General features: G+C 36.7%; 1 protein-coding gene across 2 annotated transcripts in view; it reads right to left on the bottom strand.

Moving 5' to 3' along the window:
- LOC123680369 (integrin alpha-PS2-like) overlaps positions 1 to 17,900 on the bottom strand; it is a 115,888-nt gene that overhangs the window by 76,671 nt on the left and 21,317 nt on the right. For both annotated transcript variants that reach the window (XM_045618238.1, XM_045618239.1), the window contains exon 2: positions 8,569 to 8,690. In XM_045618238.1, the coding sequence (XP_045474194.1) occupies positions 8,569 to 8,690 (122 nt within the window). The remainder of the gene's footprint in view (positions 1 to 8,568; positions 8,691 to 17,900) is intronic.

The following is a 17,900-nucleotide window of genomic DNA, read 5'->3' as shown; positions in this document are numbered from 1 at the left end:
TGTTTGTTCAAGATCTTCATGTCGAAGAAAATGAAGGGAGTAGAGATGGGAGTCGAAAATTACTTGCAATAATGAGGAATTTCTAGATTGTTGGTTAGAAGGATTCGATATTGTGATTTCTGGGTGGTTTGTGGGTGAAATGTATTTTACTATAGTAAACCGGGGACCTTTCAATTGGCCTGTTAAGAACACAACTTCGAAAGTATCTCTTCGTATTTTGCCCATTAAGGAACTCCTCTGGAAAAAATGCTAATGAAGTAGAAATAAAAAATACAAATTCAGTCTAGTTTCCTCAAATCCTCCGGTGGATCGATGAAATTCAAGTCCATTAGATTCCAACAGTTGTTGCAGCTAGACGCACCTTTAAATATCATGACTAACGTCCAAAAATAAAGCGTGGATCCTCGTCGTCTCAAAGGTCAGAGCGACAGTTCGCTATTTCGTACAGAGCAAGAAGACAACAACGAAAAACATCCTCCCAAAGTGAGCGAACCACCTAAAGCTTATTTTCGAGTTATTGTCGATAAATCTAATTTTAAAACTTAGAGAGCTTACGCCCACTCGGTCGGAGAAGAAAGTTGTTTGTTCAACGGGCGCCCACCGTTCAAGAGTATCATTCGATATTTCAGAATTGCGAAACCACGTGGGAACAATGATTCGACGTTGATTGAGCAAGACCTCCAGCGATTTTGCTGCTCGGGTATCTGAAAAAGTATAAATTATTTCATCAGTTTCATTATTACCAACCGAAGTGCTTCACGACAACCCAGAGGTGCTTTTTTTGTAGTGTTTAAAAAATTTAAATGAGTCGTTGAAGCGTCTATCGTTCCATATTTAGTAATCGCGTAGATTTTATTTTTCAAGTGTCAAAAGATGACACCTTCAAAAATGACAGCTGCACAGATAGCGGTCTATTCAAAATGAAACCTTTCATTAGAAAACCGTGTATATAAAGAATAACTATAACAGTCTTATTGAAAAGTCCAAAGTCTACCATAGTGAAACACATTTTTTCGACAAAATTCGTTTTTATTATTCAACATAGTTGCCTTCGAGGGCGATACATCGATTATAGCGATCTTCCAACTTTTCGATACCATTTTTGTAGTACGATTTGTCTTTCGCTTCAAAATAGGCCTCAGTTTCGGCAGTTACTTCTTCATTGGCGCTGAATTTCTTTCCAGCGAGCATTCTTTTGAGGTCTGAGAACAGGAAAAAGTCGCTGGGGGCCAGATCTGGTGAATACGGTGATTGCAGAAGCAATTAGAAGCCCAATTCATGCAATTTTGGCATTGTTTTAATTGATTTGGGACACAGTGCCTTGTCTTGATGAAACAACACTTTTTTTCTTCAAATGGGCCGTTTTTTAACGATTTCATCCTTCAAACGATCCAAATATGATATATAATAATAGCTATTGATGGTATGGCCCTTTTGGACCTTACCTTGCGCATCCAAGAATATTGAAGCCATAACCTTGCCAGCTGACTGTTGTGTTTTTCCTTGCTTTCGGTTCATCGTGTACAGTCCACTTAGCTGACTGTCGATTGGACTCCGAAGTGAAATGATGGAGCCATGTTTCATTCATTTTCACATATCGACGCAAAAATTCAGGTTTATTGCACCTAAACAGCTTCAAACACTGCTCAGAAACATTAAAACGTTGTTGCTTTTGATTGATTGAGAACACGCACGGCACCCATTTTACACACAGCTTTCTCATGTACAAATATTCGTGAATGATATGATGTACACGTTCAGATGATATTTTCACAATGTCTGCTATCTTGATCAACTTCACTTTACGCTCATTCAAAATTATTTTGTGAACTTTTTTGATTTTTTCGTCGGTGACAGCCTCTTTTGGGCGTCCACTGCGTTCGCCGTCTTCGGTACTCATTTCACCACGATTAAACTCAGCATACCAATCAATGATGGTTGATTTTCCTTGTGCAGACCCCGGAAACTCTTCATCAAGCCGAGATTCTGCTTCAACTGTATATTTTCCCTTCAAAAAGCAAATAACAAAAGTAGCTACACTCACAACGCCGTTTCCAATGAGCTAATGTCCAAAACCGCTGGTTTAGGGTGCCAAAAAAAAAATAAATTTCAAAATGACACACACCCATGGAAATCCACCCAACAAACCTAACAATTCAATGAACACATCTTATAATCATTAGCAATAATTAACAAGAAGCCGCTCAATCTAAGAAATACTCGGCAAGTCACAAGTATTCGCCCATTAAAAAAATCCTTCAGGAGCAGAAATCCAGAGCCGCCCATGCGGCAAAGCCACATCGCAATTAAAACAGATACCTGTCGCCAAACAGGCTCAATACCGATACGAGCAATTGAGATTCGTACCTTAATTGAGCGCGGTATGTCCACACACGTTACCGCCGTTTGAATATCCATGTTAATTCCTCAGATTGGATCACTCGAGTGGCGTATCGCCTTCCCTAATTAAAGAGAACCTGTGTGGCCTTGTCGTCGACCTCATCTGAACATTCTGGACTTTTTTTCGACTTCCTGTTAGATCGGCGTGATAAAGCGTGGAAATGAAGATAGGTAAACTTTTCTAAGACTATTACAAGGGATGTAATAAACTGTTTTTAATGGTATTGATATTTTTTATTTAAATTTCCCAAAAAAAAAGTTTAAATAAGTGTAGATTATCATTTTGCTATGTCTCGTTGAAGCTTGTGATTTGGAACAACCCTGTATGATTAGGGACTTATTTTATTACATGTAAATGATACACGGGATATTGGTAATCCATATCCGAAATTTCAGCTTTGTAGGATTCCAAGTATCGAAGTGATTATTATTATTATTCCATTTTATCAGGGTAGCTACGACACTGTTAGCTGCCGGGAACTGCGACCAATTTGATATTTTGTTCTTTACCCTACGTATTCATACAAACCCATCAGGGGGGCCGTCGATGCTGCTAATGAAACCGACGACATCCTTAGGAGCCTTGGCTATAACTTCCTGAGTATCCAGAACTGACTTCCACATGTGAGTGGTTCTTAGGTCAGTCAGCTACAGGCATTTGCACACTATGTGTTCAGCTGTTTCCACCTCCTTTCCACAGAGTCTGCAGATCTCATCTGCTGACTTACCCATGCGGTACAAAAGGTTTTTGCACCGACAGTGTCCTGTCAGCAGTCCCACCATTACCCAAAGCTCAGCTCGTGGTAGCTTCAGCACCTTTTTGGTATAGGTCGGTGAAAGCACCACAAATTTCTTTGCCTGAGCAAGACCCGGAGTGTTTTTCTCCAGAGGATTTTTCTATTGTCCCACGCCCTATGTTGTCTTGTATTGGTATTTTCCAAGCCCATAGAAGGGCTCAGGACCAACAGGTGTCAACCTTGATGCCTTTTTTGCAAGTTCATCGGGTTTTTCATTTCCTTCAACCTACCCCAGTACCCATAATAGAGTTACTTTATTGCCTCTGGTCAGTTATTTTAAGGTATTACGGCACTCCCATGTCAATAGAGATCTCTGGCTATATGATTCCAGGGACCTCAGTATGTCCTGGATGTCCGTAGTGATGTTAATACTCGCCCCTTTGAGGCTTCTTTTGAGACACTCTTGGCGCAAGTATATACTGCTAGTGTCTGGGTTTGTGGGATAGAGAGCTCACTTCCCAAAGATCTCGAGATGCTCGTTCAGGCTCATATATCCAAATACCTGAGCCTTTTTATAATTTTGATCCATCGGTATTCCATATGGAGGACTTCTTGTTCAAGTGATTTATTAAGTTTATTGCACTGGACGATCTTCAATGACTGCTTCAAAAGGTGCTTTGAAAACGAACATATTTGGCATCACATCTGAGGTTTTTGCTAGGAGTTTTGAGTCTAATAGATGTACCGATTGATGAAAGTTTAAGTCTTTGTTTCGCACAAAAAAGGATAATTTGACACTTCGAAGAATATATTTGAGTTGCCTGACAGAACGTGCAAAACTGGGGCAGGCAGCTAGTTTTCAATAAAATCTTACCTTCCATTTTCCTTAAAAGTCTAGGGTGGCCCACCCTGTCGACATCTCAGCTATCCCTCATCATAACAAATCAGGAAAACTGCCAGGTTGTGCCAATAGTACTTAAAATAAATGACAGTACCATCTGTCAAACACGCTACAAATCCTTTCGCATCATCTTCACCATCACGAATCTCTAAATTTTTCCATCTTGTGTTCTAACAAGAACAAATAACAACGAAAGGATGCATTATCGATATTGCCTGTTGAATTAATCGATGAGCACGATCTGTTTCTATCCCGTATTGATCCCCACGATCGTCGATTGTTGTCGGCGACGTCACAACTCATCTTCCACGTCTATAAGGGAATTAATATATACCAGGTCGACAATTGTGATCGCGTCAAGATCGTTCAGATAGCCCTGGAAATATGGCCGCATTATAATGTTGTTGTTGAGAGAGGTACCGAAGATGCCTCTCGCATGACTTTCGTGGCTTCCGTAAATGGAAGCAGCAGAGTCTTCTCTGGCAGGCAACTGGACCACGATTTCGATTCCTTGTCATCGCTGTTTGAATCCTTTTACATTTCGGTTGCTTTGACCTTATAAAAAAATGATAGAAGCGCTGACGTCAAGTCTGTATAATATTATCTGACAGTAGACGTCAGAATAGGTTATTTTTCAAAGGTTATGGCACCTTGACAATCGATTTCAAGTTGCAGAATATAAGGGATTTCCAATATGTTACGTCGTGAATGTACCCTGTAGCTCCTGGAGAAAATTTGTTGTTTGTTGGCGCCACCTGCGGCCGCGAAATGAACCCGGTCGGTAAACGAACAACGCCATTAATTAATAATTTTCTCAAGTGTCGAACTGTGCTTATCTATTCGAAAAGTTATCAAACTTAAGTTCATTGCTTACTTCAAATTCATCTATCATCTTTATATATTTCAATTCCTGTTCTTCTGTTAAAAACTGACTAAGCAATTTCGAGTAAATTGTGTGATACTCGAATTAAGTGATAACCACGAAGCCGGTGCAGAAGAGGTTAATCATCCCTTTCACCTATCCACATAACCACCTTCTGCCACCAGATTAGGGGGTGAATTCACAGACACCATCTCTTTTAACTTACGAGGTAAGTGCACACAAAATTCATTCAACAAATTGCTTAATCTCTCAATAATTATTGTCGTCTGAAATTGGTTGTAATAATTTGCAATCATTTACAATAAGAGGTTTCATTTTGAATATCCTGCTATCTGCGCAATTGCCACTTTTGAAGCTGTCATCTTTTGACATTTGACAAGTAAAAACTACGCCATAAAACGATACCCTCTTCAACAAAGCATTGAAGTTATTAAAACTCACTTAAAAAATGGTGAAAATTTTGCAGTCACAGTTCCCAAAACTAAAGCACTTTAAAATTTGAATCTTCGTGAAGCACCTCTTAGGCCGGCAATAGTGAAACTGGTGCAAAACTGTGAGCTGTTGGGGCAAGTTAGTGATCTGAAGAATCGAAACTTTGTGCGTCGCCCAAGAACAACTGAAAATATTGCTGATGTAGCTCATAATGTTGACGGTAACCTAGATTTATCGATTTCTCGATGAACATGGGAATTAGGCATTCCACATACAAACAATGGATCGTAGATGTCATACAATAAGCTTAGGTATTTTTAAACATGAAGCCATCGAAATATTAGTCGATTTGTGCCTGCTTTATAAAGTTTTCTTCATTAAACATGGCTTCATTGAACGGCTTACCAGCCATATTCTTGTCATTTGCGGGAGGTTTCAGTTTTCTGCTTTAATATGAAGATATCTGCGGCTGAGGCTCATCGAATGCCCTCAAATATCTATTTATGAAAGAACGTGCCGATAATGGTTTCAACGCTATAAGAACGGTGATTTTGACGTCGAAGACCAGCATGGCGGTGGAAGAGAGAAGGTTTTCGAAGACGCTTAATTGGAGGCATTAATTTATCAAGAATCGTATCAAACGCAACAAGAATTCAAATGGAAATGATTCAGAAACAAGAAAATTGGGTGCAGTACGAATTGAAGCCGAGAGATGTTGAACGGCGTTTGTTAACCAACCATACTTGACTTGAAAATCAAGCTCGTGAAAAATAACATACTTCAGCTTGACTTGACTTGATTTTAGATATTTATTGCTTGACTTGATATTAAGCTACTTGAGTTTGATATGCACCCGTCGCACGGCATATTATATTTCTGCAATCTCGTGCGCGCTTAGACTAAATAAGGGGATTCCTCGAGCACCGAGAAACTGAAGCATTCGCCAGTGTGACCTTATTAGTAGTTCTCTCACATTTCTATGAAATCCTTTGGTAGATTTTGGTAGTTTCAGAAATATCTTTACAAACTTGGCCAAAATGGCCAAGGATTTTTCATCAACGCCAGCATATACAGCTTCTGTTTAAAGACAATTTTCCAAAGCTGCTCTTACAGTTACAAAAACCCGCAATAGGTTAGGCGGCAAATCTATAAGATGCCTTATGTGTCTTAGATCCTGGATGGAAAATTATGAAATCAAACAAAGCTTGGAGGTTTCTCAATATTGGGAAACTTAATGTTTGTATTATTCTTTATTTTGTTATGATTTATAGTGATTTAATTTAAGTTTCTATTTCAAAAAAGTTGATATTTCCGGTTCTTTTATACAATGAGTTTCATAAATGAAAGTGTTCGTTGCAAAGTTCTTCCTCAATTCATCATTTTTATTGATGTACTCTACACAATAAAACTGCTAAAAATCTAGTGACTTGATATGATTCAAGTACTTGATAAATAATACTTGACTTGACTTAAGATTGAAAACCCACTACTTGACTTGAGCTTGAAATGAAATCAAGTCAAGCTCAAGCTAAGTAGCTTGAAAATCAAGCCAAGCCTAGAATTCCTATGTGGGAGCTAGCCATTATCATTATCATTGAAAAAATTCAAAAAACTAATCTACAAACTGCTGCTCAAGATAGAGCTATATACTGTAGGAGAATATCTGGAATATAGGCATGGCAGATTGCTAACTTGCTAGACTGAAACTATTTCATTTCAAGTCCTATATTTTTCGAAATGTAGTATGTATTTTATTTAAAATAAAGACCATTATTATTAGTTGTTAGGTAAAATTTGATTTCAGGGTTAATACCGAAATATTTATGATATTTTTATTGATAATTAAATTGAATTAAATCAGTAAATTATTATTAGAAGTATTTGAATACCAAAGATGAACAAATTCCAAAATGGTTATAATTTATCTCTTACATTTCCTCGCCGAGCGATCTAGCCCTATTTTTTTTTAGCCCAAAGGAGCATTCCTCAACTCCGTGTCGATATATCATCGAAGAGGCCATGAATCGGCTCTGTGGTCGTGGAAAAATCGTTAATAAATCCACTTTTAATCGACCTACAAGTATTACAACCGCCATTAATTTACAAAAGTGATTAATACGACTTAATGCAGCCACGCTGGGACGTACGCGATTTATTAGCGATTTTTCGCCATATTTTCATGCTCCTACGGTGGTACGTGGTCCTTTTATGGTCTTCGGTCGATTTTAAGCCGTGAAATCAAGACGGTAGAACGAAAAAGTGGCACGGAGGCATATTTCGTGTAAACGGAAGTTGAAAGTTTCAACTCTCTGTATTAATCTTCGATTTTTTCCGAAATATGATGTTTTTTCGAATGCTACTATTAACTCAGACGTTTTATTCGTCTGTTTTGCGTTATAACCAGTAGAAGAAAGTATCTAGCTTATTGTAATAAGCTGCAAAGTTGGCTCAGAGTTGTAAACATTGATAGAGGGAGCATATGTCATTTTCAGTAAGCAGATTTTGTTCCCAAGATGAACTATCAAATTAGACATGAAGCGCGCGGAAATGAAAACATATCAGTGATACGTTATTTCACTCAATTCGCGAGTTTCTACACAAAGAACGCACTTCTTATGTCTCATAGTGAATTAACGTTTCATATCAACTCAAAATATATTGAAATAGATACCATAATATATCACAAATTCAGAAAACAAACTTCAAACGCGCCAAACGATAAGAAACAACCGATGACACTAGGAGAGCAAAAGTTGCCAAACCTTGGATTTCAGCAGGTAGATACAGAAAATAATAAATGTTCTGCTTATTATAAATTCGACAATTAGGAAAAATAAAGGATTCCAAATATTCAAATTTGCATATTTAATCGGGAATCACTCAAATAAATATATTTCATTCAATTTAATATACATTCATAACGATATAGTAAAATTGTGGATTTGAAAATATATCACAATCCGACAAAGTAATCTAACCATGCTGGAAACATGTACAAATCCCTCTATCTATATTTATAACTCTATGGGTTTTCACAGAAAATTTCAGGTTAAGTTTATGAGATTAGGCGCTCTACAAAACTGACTGTACGAGATCATTTTGATACTATGTTCCGAATCACTATTAAATTGTTCGAATAAGAAAATAGACCCTTAACTTTATCGAGTTTTCTGACTTTTTCAACGAGTATTCATCAAAAGCTGTAGTTTTCTTACCTTTCCTGTCAAAGGGTACTTCTTCGCAGTTTTCATCCCTGTCTATTGGACATTTGTACACAACCCCACCACTTCGCACTGGTTGATACCTAGACTGAGCTTCTGGGGCTCCAATCAAGATCCTGAAAAAGAAAATAGAACTGAGATATTTTTACAAGGTCGAATTCAAAACTAATATGCAAAAACAGGTGGATTTCGAGTTCTTCTTCCTCTTACAATCAGAAATGTAGAATATGATAACCATAAACAAAATATTTCCATGTGTAACATAAAGGGTGTTGTTACATAAGAGGTATAAAGAAAAATGAAAAATGATAATTATGAAAGAAAGTCTTACGAATTTGGTTCCGCAAAAACTTTATTTTCGAAATATAGAGTGTTTCTTGTAGTCCTACTTTGTGATGATTATACCAATTTATCGAATCTTTATTAATCTTCGCGACATATAAGGTAAATAAGTACCAAAACTTATAATTATTTCATTCTTCTAAAACTAACTAGATCTTTATAATAATTTGGAATTTCTTGAGGATAACTTGAGAATTGTTTGAAAGTTTTTTTTTTAAATCGGTAGCAGATACGACAAAACTATAAGAAACCAATAAAGATAGTACTGAACTATAGTTTCTTTTTATATTTTTTTAAACTATCAGTGGTCCACCAAAAAAAAGATCTGAAGGAAATAATCGGGCACTATTGCAGAAAAAATATCACCCTGTAGATATGCATTCAAAATTACCATATCACTTGATGAGAGCATTCAATTGGAACATCTATCCCAAATTTAAGTTGAATATATTGTGAAAGGAAGGTGCTATCTTGAAAAAAACAAAAAAAAACGAACTTAAACAGCCTGTATATTTAAAACAAAACTCCGATTTAGTATTACACTGTAAACTTGAATCATCTAGTACAACACTGAAGAGCATAGATAAAAATTTCAAATTCAATAAGAAAATGACCACGATAATTCAAGAAAAAGGAAATGAAGAAATCAGTAAGACCTAGAAGATCCCCATTAGGAACACCAACAAGACGATATATCTGAGAAGGTGAAAACCAAAAGTGAATTGAAAAACAGAAATAACACAGCTCCTTCAGTAAAACCACAGAAAATATTATACAAACGCCAATCACCTCAATGAATATCAAGGAGAGACCACAGACAGCACATTCTTTTTCACAAGGATGACCAAACGAATTCTCCGGAAATCCATCAATAACACTTATCGTGTCAGAAAATAGGTCAATAGGGTGTATTTCTTCAGTATCCTGACAGATATCGGTATTGCAATTCTCCAGGTTTGGTATTGATCCTTAAGAGAGTGTTCGATTAGACAGACGACCTTGACATACTGAACGATTAGAAGATAATGTAGAGGCAATAAAAGGACCTATAAACCGTCGAATGATTTCTGGATGATTCTTATTTCCATTGTTAACTTGATGGACTGACGAAAGCTGAAGATTACTTTTTCATTCAAATTCTACCAAAACCGACAAATATAACGGGTGTTTTTTTTTCGAGGTATATAACTTTAAGTTGGCATTACTGTTCAAGATGGCGACCGATTTAACAGCTGTCAAGTGATTTATTCTCAGTTTGGTTTGGCAATTCATCATGAATAGACTCACGCCTGAACAACGCTTGCAAATAGTGCAATTTTATTTCGAAAATAATGGTTCTGTGCGAAATACGTATCGCGCACTACGTCCATTTTATTTTGTTGAGCGATGAAGCCCACTTCTGGTTGAATGGCTACGTCAACAAACAAAACTGCCGCATTTGGAGTGAAGCTAATCCTCAAGTGTATGTCGAAACACCGTTACAACCAGAAAAACTGACTGTTTGCTGCGCTTTATGGGCTGGTGGAAGGTGGAATCATTGGTCCGTACTTCTTCAAAAACGATGATGGCCAGAACGTTACAGTCAATGGTGATCGGTATAGAGCCATGATTACTAACTTTTTCATTCCTGAATTGAACAACTATGATGTCCAGGCGCTGTGGTTCCAACAAGACGGCGCAACATGTCACACAGCTCGTGCCTCAATCGATTTATTGAAAGACACGTTTGTGACCGCCTAATTTCACCTTTTGGACCTGTGAATTGGCCTCCAAGATCTTGTGATTTAACACCGCTAGACTACTTTCTGTGGGGCTATGTAAAGTCATTGGTCTATGCGGATAAGTCACAAACTCTTGACCATTTGGAAGACAACATTCGCCGTGTTATTGCCGATATACGGCCACAAATGTTGGAAAAAGTCATCGAAAATTGGTCGTCCAGATTGGACTACATCCGAGCCAGCCGTGGCGGTCATATGCCAGAAATCATATTTAAAATGTAATGCCACAAGATTATCTTGCGGATAAATAAAATTCATGTCGATCGAATAATCCAGCGTTGTTTTATTGCAATTTAAAGTTCTATAGCTCTAAAAAAACACCCTTTAGTTGTATAGATGCCTCGTTAACTCGACTAACAATATACCCAAATGAACGTATCTCTCCCTTATTTGGTTAACAAGGTGTAATAAAATAGGTAAACAGAGAAGTGGGTCAAATGGTTATGGCATCTCACACAACAGCCTAACAAACCCTACAAGTTTAGAAGGAAACTACACATTGTACCTACGTGTTTTGATAGTTCCTTCGAGATGTTCACTCATTCAGTTATAGATTGGGTATTGTTGACAGGTATGACTTGGCAGAATTGTAGTGATTGATAATATATCTTAAGATCGAAGATGTGGAAAAATGAATGAATAGTTGCGAATGAAGATTAAGATGGTTAGTCTGACGTTATGTAGATAGAAGATACAGAAGATATTTGTGATTTTTCAGCTGTGGAAAGATTGTGAGGATAATACCTGAATATAACAGGAAAAGTAAACGATATCCTCGATCTCGTGAATGATTCACACAAGTTGGCAAGAGCTCAAAGAGCGTATTATATTTAGAAATGAAGCGATTTCCGAATCAATGTTTGTGTATCGGGTTCATCAGATCTTTTGGTCAAATTCGGTTTATCTGAAAGGGAATTTGGGGGTGTATCCAAAGAATATTTAATTAGGAAAAATTCAACTTTTTTTTATATAACACGCAGTATCAATATTTTTTTATTCGTCCCATGAATGAATATTTCAGAATGATCATTATTGTCACATTGATGGAATTGTAGCTCTAGGCATTCAGCAAAACGAATAATGCATACCTATTATCTCGTGATAATGAACGATCTCAATATGACGTCAATTTGAAGTGAGCACGTGTTGTCATTTGCATTTTTGTTCACACCTTTGTATTGTGTGTTGTGCTGAGAATTTGTAAATTTTGTACAATAAACTATTCTAGGTATGTTGAGAGTTAGAATAGATTCAGTTTGCATATAAAGGGTGTTTTTTTTCGAGGTATATAACTTTAAGTTGGCAATACTGTTCAAGATGACGACTGATTTCACAGCTGTCAAGTGATTTATTCTCAGTTTGGTTTGGCAATTCATCATGAATAGCCTGAACAACGCTTGTAAATAGTGCAATTGATGATTGCAATGAGATTACCGTTGTTCCTGATTTTCATAAGCGAATTTTGTTTAGCGATGAAGCGCACTTCTGGTTGAATGGCTACGCCAACAAACAAAACTACCGCATTTGGAGTGAAGCTAATCCTCAAGTGTATGTCGAAACACCGTTACATCCAGAAAAAATGACTGTTTGGTGCGCTTTATGAGCTGGTGGAATCATTGGTCCTTACTTCTTCAAAAACGATGATGGCCAGAACGTCACAGTCAATGGTGATCGGTATAGAGCCATGATTACTAACTTTTTCATTCCTGAATTGAACGACCATGATGTCCAGGAGCTGTGGTTCCAAGACGGCGCAACATGTCACACAGCTCGTGCCGCAATCGATTTATTGAAAAATACGTTTGGTGACCGCCTAATTTCACGTTTTGGACCTGTCAATTGGCCTCCAAGATCTTGTGATTTAACACCGCTAGACTACTTTCTGTGGGACTATGTGAAGTCATTGGTCTATGCGGATAAGCCACAAACCCTTTACCATTTGGAAGACAACATTCGCCGTGTTATTGCCGATATACGGCCACAAATGTTGGAAAAAGTAATCGAAAATTGGACGTCCAGATTGGACTACATCCGAGCCAGCCGTGGCGGTCATATGCCAGAAATCATATTCAAAATGTAATGCCACAAGATCATCTTGCGGATAAATAAAATTCATGTCAATCGAATAATCCATCGTTGTTTTATTGCAATTTAAAGTTCTATAGCTCTGAAAAAATACCCTTTACACTGTTGCCATTTTTTCTTCTTCTTTTTCTTCTTGTCTAAGGAAACTAAAGTTCCTCACTACGTAAAGGAACGTTTTATCATCTTGTAGAACGTTTTAATTTCGAACCCAGTCCGTCCCTGGCTTCCACGTACGCGAAGGACGTTCGTCTAGCGAGATGGAGCGAGCGATAGTTGGAAAAACTTGTCTTTTAGTGATTCCGTCAAGGGACAGATATCGTCCGCTGGTTTCGCTGCCTCATAAGGCAGGTCAATTGTAAAGTATCATAAGTTCCAGGAGTTGAAAAATAAAAGTGGAATCGCTTAAAGTGCGACGAACGTAATTGGCCAATCGATACATCGTCAATTCGACACTGGCGTAGGTTTTTAATTTTCAAGGTGACCACGCTGAGAGAAATACGGTGAGAATTTCGACGTTTCGAAGAGAATTTCATTTTATTTTCAGTTTTCTGAATACAAATTTATCTGTGACATGTCCCGAAAAAATGATGTTCCAACAGAATGGTATCCATCTCATTGGCGTACTATTCTTTCTCAAAAAAAAAAAAAAATGAAATCAATACGAGTATGCGCGCCAATGATCAAATTCTCCATTGCCTGTTGACAAATGTGCAAAAACTAACCCTTGAAACCTAACAAATTTCAAACTCGATCGGTTTCAGAGCAATAAAATAGTCAGTTTCCATGAAAAACTTCAACACTGCGTATCTCTGAATAAAAAGCATTTGATATAGCAACTTCTACGCCAAGGAGGGTAGGGGCTATTTTAGGTACAGTACTTCCTATCGGCTTTTGAGGAGGGTACCTTTTCAGGATATGGTCCTAAATAGCCCTTATCCTCATTGGCGTAGAGGTTAAGAGTAGGGATTCATCAAGCCAAGTAGCTTGACATTTTAACCAACTACTTGAGTTGAAAATCAAGCTCGTGACAAATTACATACTTGAGCTTGACTTGACTTGATTTTATATATTTATTGCTTGACTTGATATCAAGCTACTTGATATTACTTGAGCTTGATATGCACGCGTCGCACGGCATATATTTCTGCAATCTCGTGCGCGCTTAGACTAAATAAGGGGATTCCTCTAGCGCCGAGAGACTGAAGCATTCGCCAGTGTGACTTTATTAGTAGTTTTCTCACATTTCTATGAAATCTATTGGTAGATTTTGGTAGAGTCAGAAATATCTTTCCAAACATGACCAAAATGGCCAAGGATTTTTTATCAACGCCAGCCTCTTCAGCTCCTGTTGAAAGACAATTTTCCAGAGCTGGTCTTACAGTTACAAAAACCCGCAATAGATTAGGCGATAAATCTTTAGGATGCCTCATGTGTCTTAGATCCTGGATGGAAAATTATTAAATCAAACAAAGCCTGGAGGTTTCTCAATATTAAGAAACTTTATTGTTTTATTTTTTTTTCATTTTGTTATGATTTACAGTGATTTAATTTATGTTTCTATTTCAAAAAAAGTTGATATTCTTTTCGATTCTTTTATAAAATAAGTTTAATAAATAAAAGTGTTTTTTGCAAGGTTCCTTCTCATTTAATCTTTTTTTTTATTGATGTGACACTACACAATAAAACTGTTGAAAATCAAGTAGCTTGATAAGATAAGTCGTCAGATTGAAAAACTACTACTTGACTTGAGCTTGACTTGAAATCAAGTCAAGTTCAAGCCAATTAGCTTGTAAATAAAGCCAAGCCGTGAATCCCGAGTTAGGAGCGTCTGAAGACATGATACCCCCGAAAACTACGCCACTGATCTATCGTAGGAACTCAACAAAAACATGAAAATATGGAAAATCCTCCGAGTACAAATTTTAGTTCAACAGCCTGTATATAGGTACGAAGGGATTCGAGATGAAATAATTCACATCAAAGAACTCCTTATTTCAACAAGAACTGACATTTTATAAACTTATGACCTGAACTTCTGAATCACCTTCTATATCCCCCTGAAGTGATCAATCGACTTCTTCGTATTTGCTTTGATCGTCATGGATATCCAACAAAGAAAATGATACTTTCAAGTATTTACACATTTGTAACTCTCAAAAATTCCCACAAGTCCTCAAGTACCTCAAGATCAATCGATACACCTTCAATTCGTGTGAAATAATTCTCCAAGAGCTCTCTCCTTCCATTCCTTTTCAATACCTCAACAACTAACGCCGCCTATGGACATTCAGCAACAATACTAGCCCACTCACATCTTCCTCACCTCACTATAGTAACATCATTGTTATTAGTTTCGTAAAAGGAGACACTCGATTCCTTTTGGAGGGACCCAGAGTCCCATCGAGCTACCGTACGTGGGAGACCACAGGGCCCAAAACGAAAAGATCTGGACATATCAAAGACGTAGGTGTCGTCGGACAACAATCTAATTAATATGTTTAACAGGCCAGTAAAATTTATGCGGGTTACGTAACGCATGTTAAGCGACAAGGTTGTATCAATATTACCAGATACATTTTTGTTGGGGAATTGGACTTGCACAGAGTTGGCCTCGATATGAGCAAGACTCGGAGTTTACGACGTTCGGCTTGATTGTCGATAGGGATTTTGAGAATTATCGGGGGTTTCTACCGTTGTTTTTTACCTGATGGACAGGTTCTGATTCCTATCAAAGATTGGGATTCACAGCTTGACTTGATTTCAAGTCAAGTAGTAGTTTTTCGATCTCAAGTCGAGTATTTATTAATCAAGTACTTGAATCATATCAAGCTTTTTAATTTTTAGAAGTTTTGTTGTCTAGTGTCACATGAATTATTGAAAAAAAATTATTAAATGAGAAGGAACCTTTCAAAAAACATTTCTATTTATTCAACTTTTTGTATAAAAGAACCGAAAATATCAAGTTTTTTGAAATAGAAACATGAATTAAATCATTATAAATCTTAACAATGAAAAAAATAATAGAAAAATAAAGTTTCTCATTATTGAGAAACCTCCAGGCTCTGTTGATTTCATAATTTTTCATCCAGGATCTAAGACACATGAGGCATCCTATAGATTTGTTGCCTAACCTATTGCGGCTTTTAGTAACTGTAAGAGCAGCTCTGGAAAATTGTTTTCCAACAAGAGCTGAAGATGCTGGCGTTGATAAAAAATCCTTGGCCAATTTAGCCAAGTGTGGAAAGATATTTCTGAAACTACCAAAATTTACCAATAGATTTAATAGAAATGTGATAAAACTACTAATAAAGTCACATTGGCGAATGCTTCAGTCTCTCGGCGCTCGAGGAATCCCCTTATTTAGTCTAAGCGCGCACGAGATTGCAGAAAGATATGCCGTGCGAGGCGTGCATATCAAGCTCGAGTAATATCAAGTAGCTTGATATCAAGTCAAGCAATAAATATCTAAAATCAAGTCAAGTCAAGCTCAAGTATGTAATTTTTCACGGGTTGCATTTTCAAGTCGAGTAGTTGGTTAAAATGTCAAGCTACTTGCCTTGATGAATCCCCAATCAAAGGTCAAAAACATTTACCTAATACCCTTGGTATACAAATAACTATTATACTGTATGTCATCTGTCATATCTTGAACCATCCCGAAACTTTTTTCCACAAAGAAACAATTCAAAGGCAGAAAAATGCAGCAATTCGTCACCAATGACCATAAACTTCATTCCAATTCATTCATAAATAGTTGTTGAGTCAATCCAAGGTCAAAAAAACAAACGGAAGATCACAAGTATCAATTTATACCTCTTTTATTCATTACCAGTACTATTAACTCAACAGGTATGAATATGTTCGCGAAACAGTCAAGATCCTTGAGCTTGATGTTGTTTTCAGTTTTTCTGTTTCAGTAATTGACATTAACTTATCATTCCAGAATCAATTGTTACTAATCCGTTATGGAAAGTAGATTGATAGATTCTTAACAATCAACAATTAAGTATTTATACAATTTTTCAGATAAAAACTCAACAGATATCATGAAATAGCCACCGTACTCCCCTGATATGGGTCCAGTCAACTTTTTGTATCAGAACACAAACTATGACTTCATGTGAATGTTTTCTATGGATATATAACTCTGCCTCTCGATTAAAATTCAATACAATATATAACATAAAATATGAGTGAATAAATGAAAAATTGATATTTACAAAAAAATTTTTCGTTTAAGTAAAATTGGTCTACAATGGAGGCGATAATTTGGATAAATAATACAGATTCATCAATTAATTTACCAATTCTCCCTTCTTTCTTATACCTAGAAACTTGGTTGTTCATGGAGAAGGAAATAGATGGCGCTCAGAGATAACTACAACTTTGAGCTTCGTATTCGTTAACTTAACAATTCTTGTCGATGCATATTTCATTCATCAAATCATCAGTTGTTCAAAACGAAATACTAACCTAAAAATTAATATACAAGTCGATGTAAACATTCCAAAGAATTGTAGGAAGTTCCCAATTTTATAAATTCCCGAAGTGATCACAGTAGGTGGTGACCATGCGGATCACCCACGTTAGATCTTGTTCAATATTACGTTCAGATAAAAGTGGTTCATAAAAACGATCATTGAATGCATTGAATAAAACGTTACGACAGCAATATATGGTAATGAAAGAGTTGAGAGTGAGACCTTCGAGTCACAAATGTAACAGGTCGACCACTTTTGTATAGTTGTAACAACGACTAAAATAACTATATTCTGCAAGGATCACGTCATAAAATTAGGTATAGGTAGTAAAGGGTTTTCCAATAGAAATGGTTATGATGGCAACACTGTGTATTGTTTTTGACATTTCTTATGTCATTTATATTCCATAGGTTATGTCATGCAACCATAGAAAGATGCGCCCTTCAAAAACGTTAGAATTTGTTTAATTGTTGTATCAAAATTAGTGCTTGTTTGTGAATATCTTCTGCGAGATATTTGAGAAAAATTCATTGGCGACATTATTTTGTTAATCGACTTAGTATTCGTCGTAAACAAATTTGAAAGTGAATTTTCTTTACACTATACTAGAATACAAGTACCAAGTGAATCGATTAAC

This window comes from Harmonia axyridis, chromosome 5, assembly GCF_914767665.1.
Source record: "Harmonia axyridis chromosome 5, icHarAxyr1.1, whole genome shotgun sequence".
NCBI lineage: Eukaryota > Metazoa > Arthropoda > Insecta > Coleoptera > Coccinellidae > Harmonia > Harmonia axyridis.
This window is presented reverse-complemented; position numbering and strand designations above follow the sequence as displayed.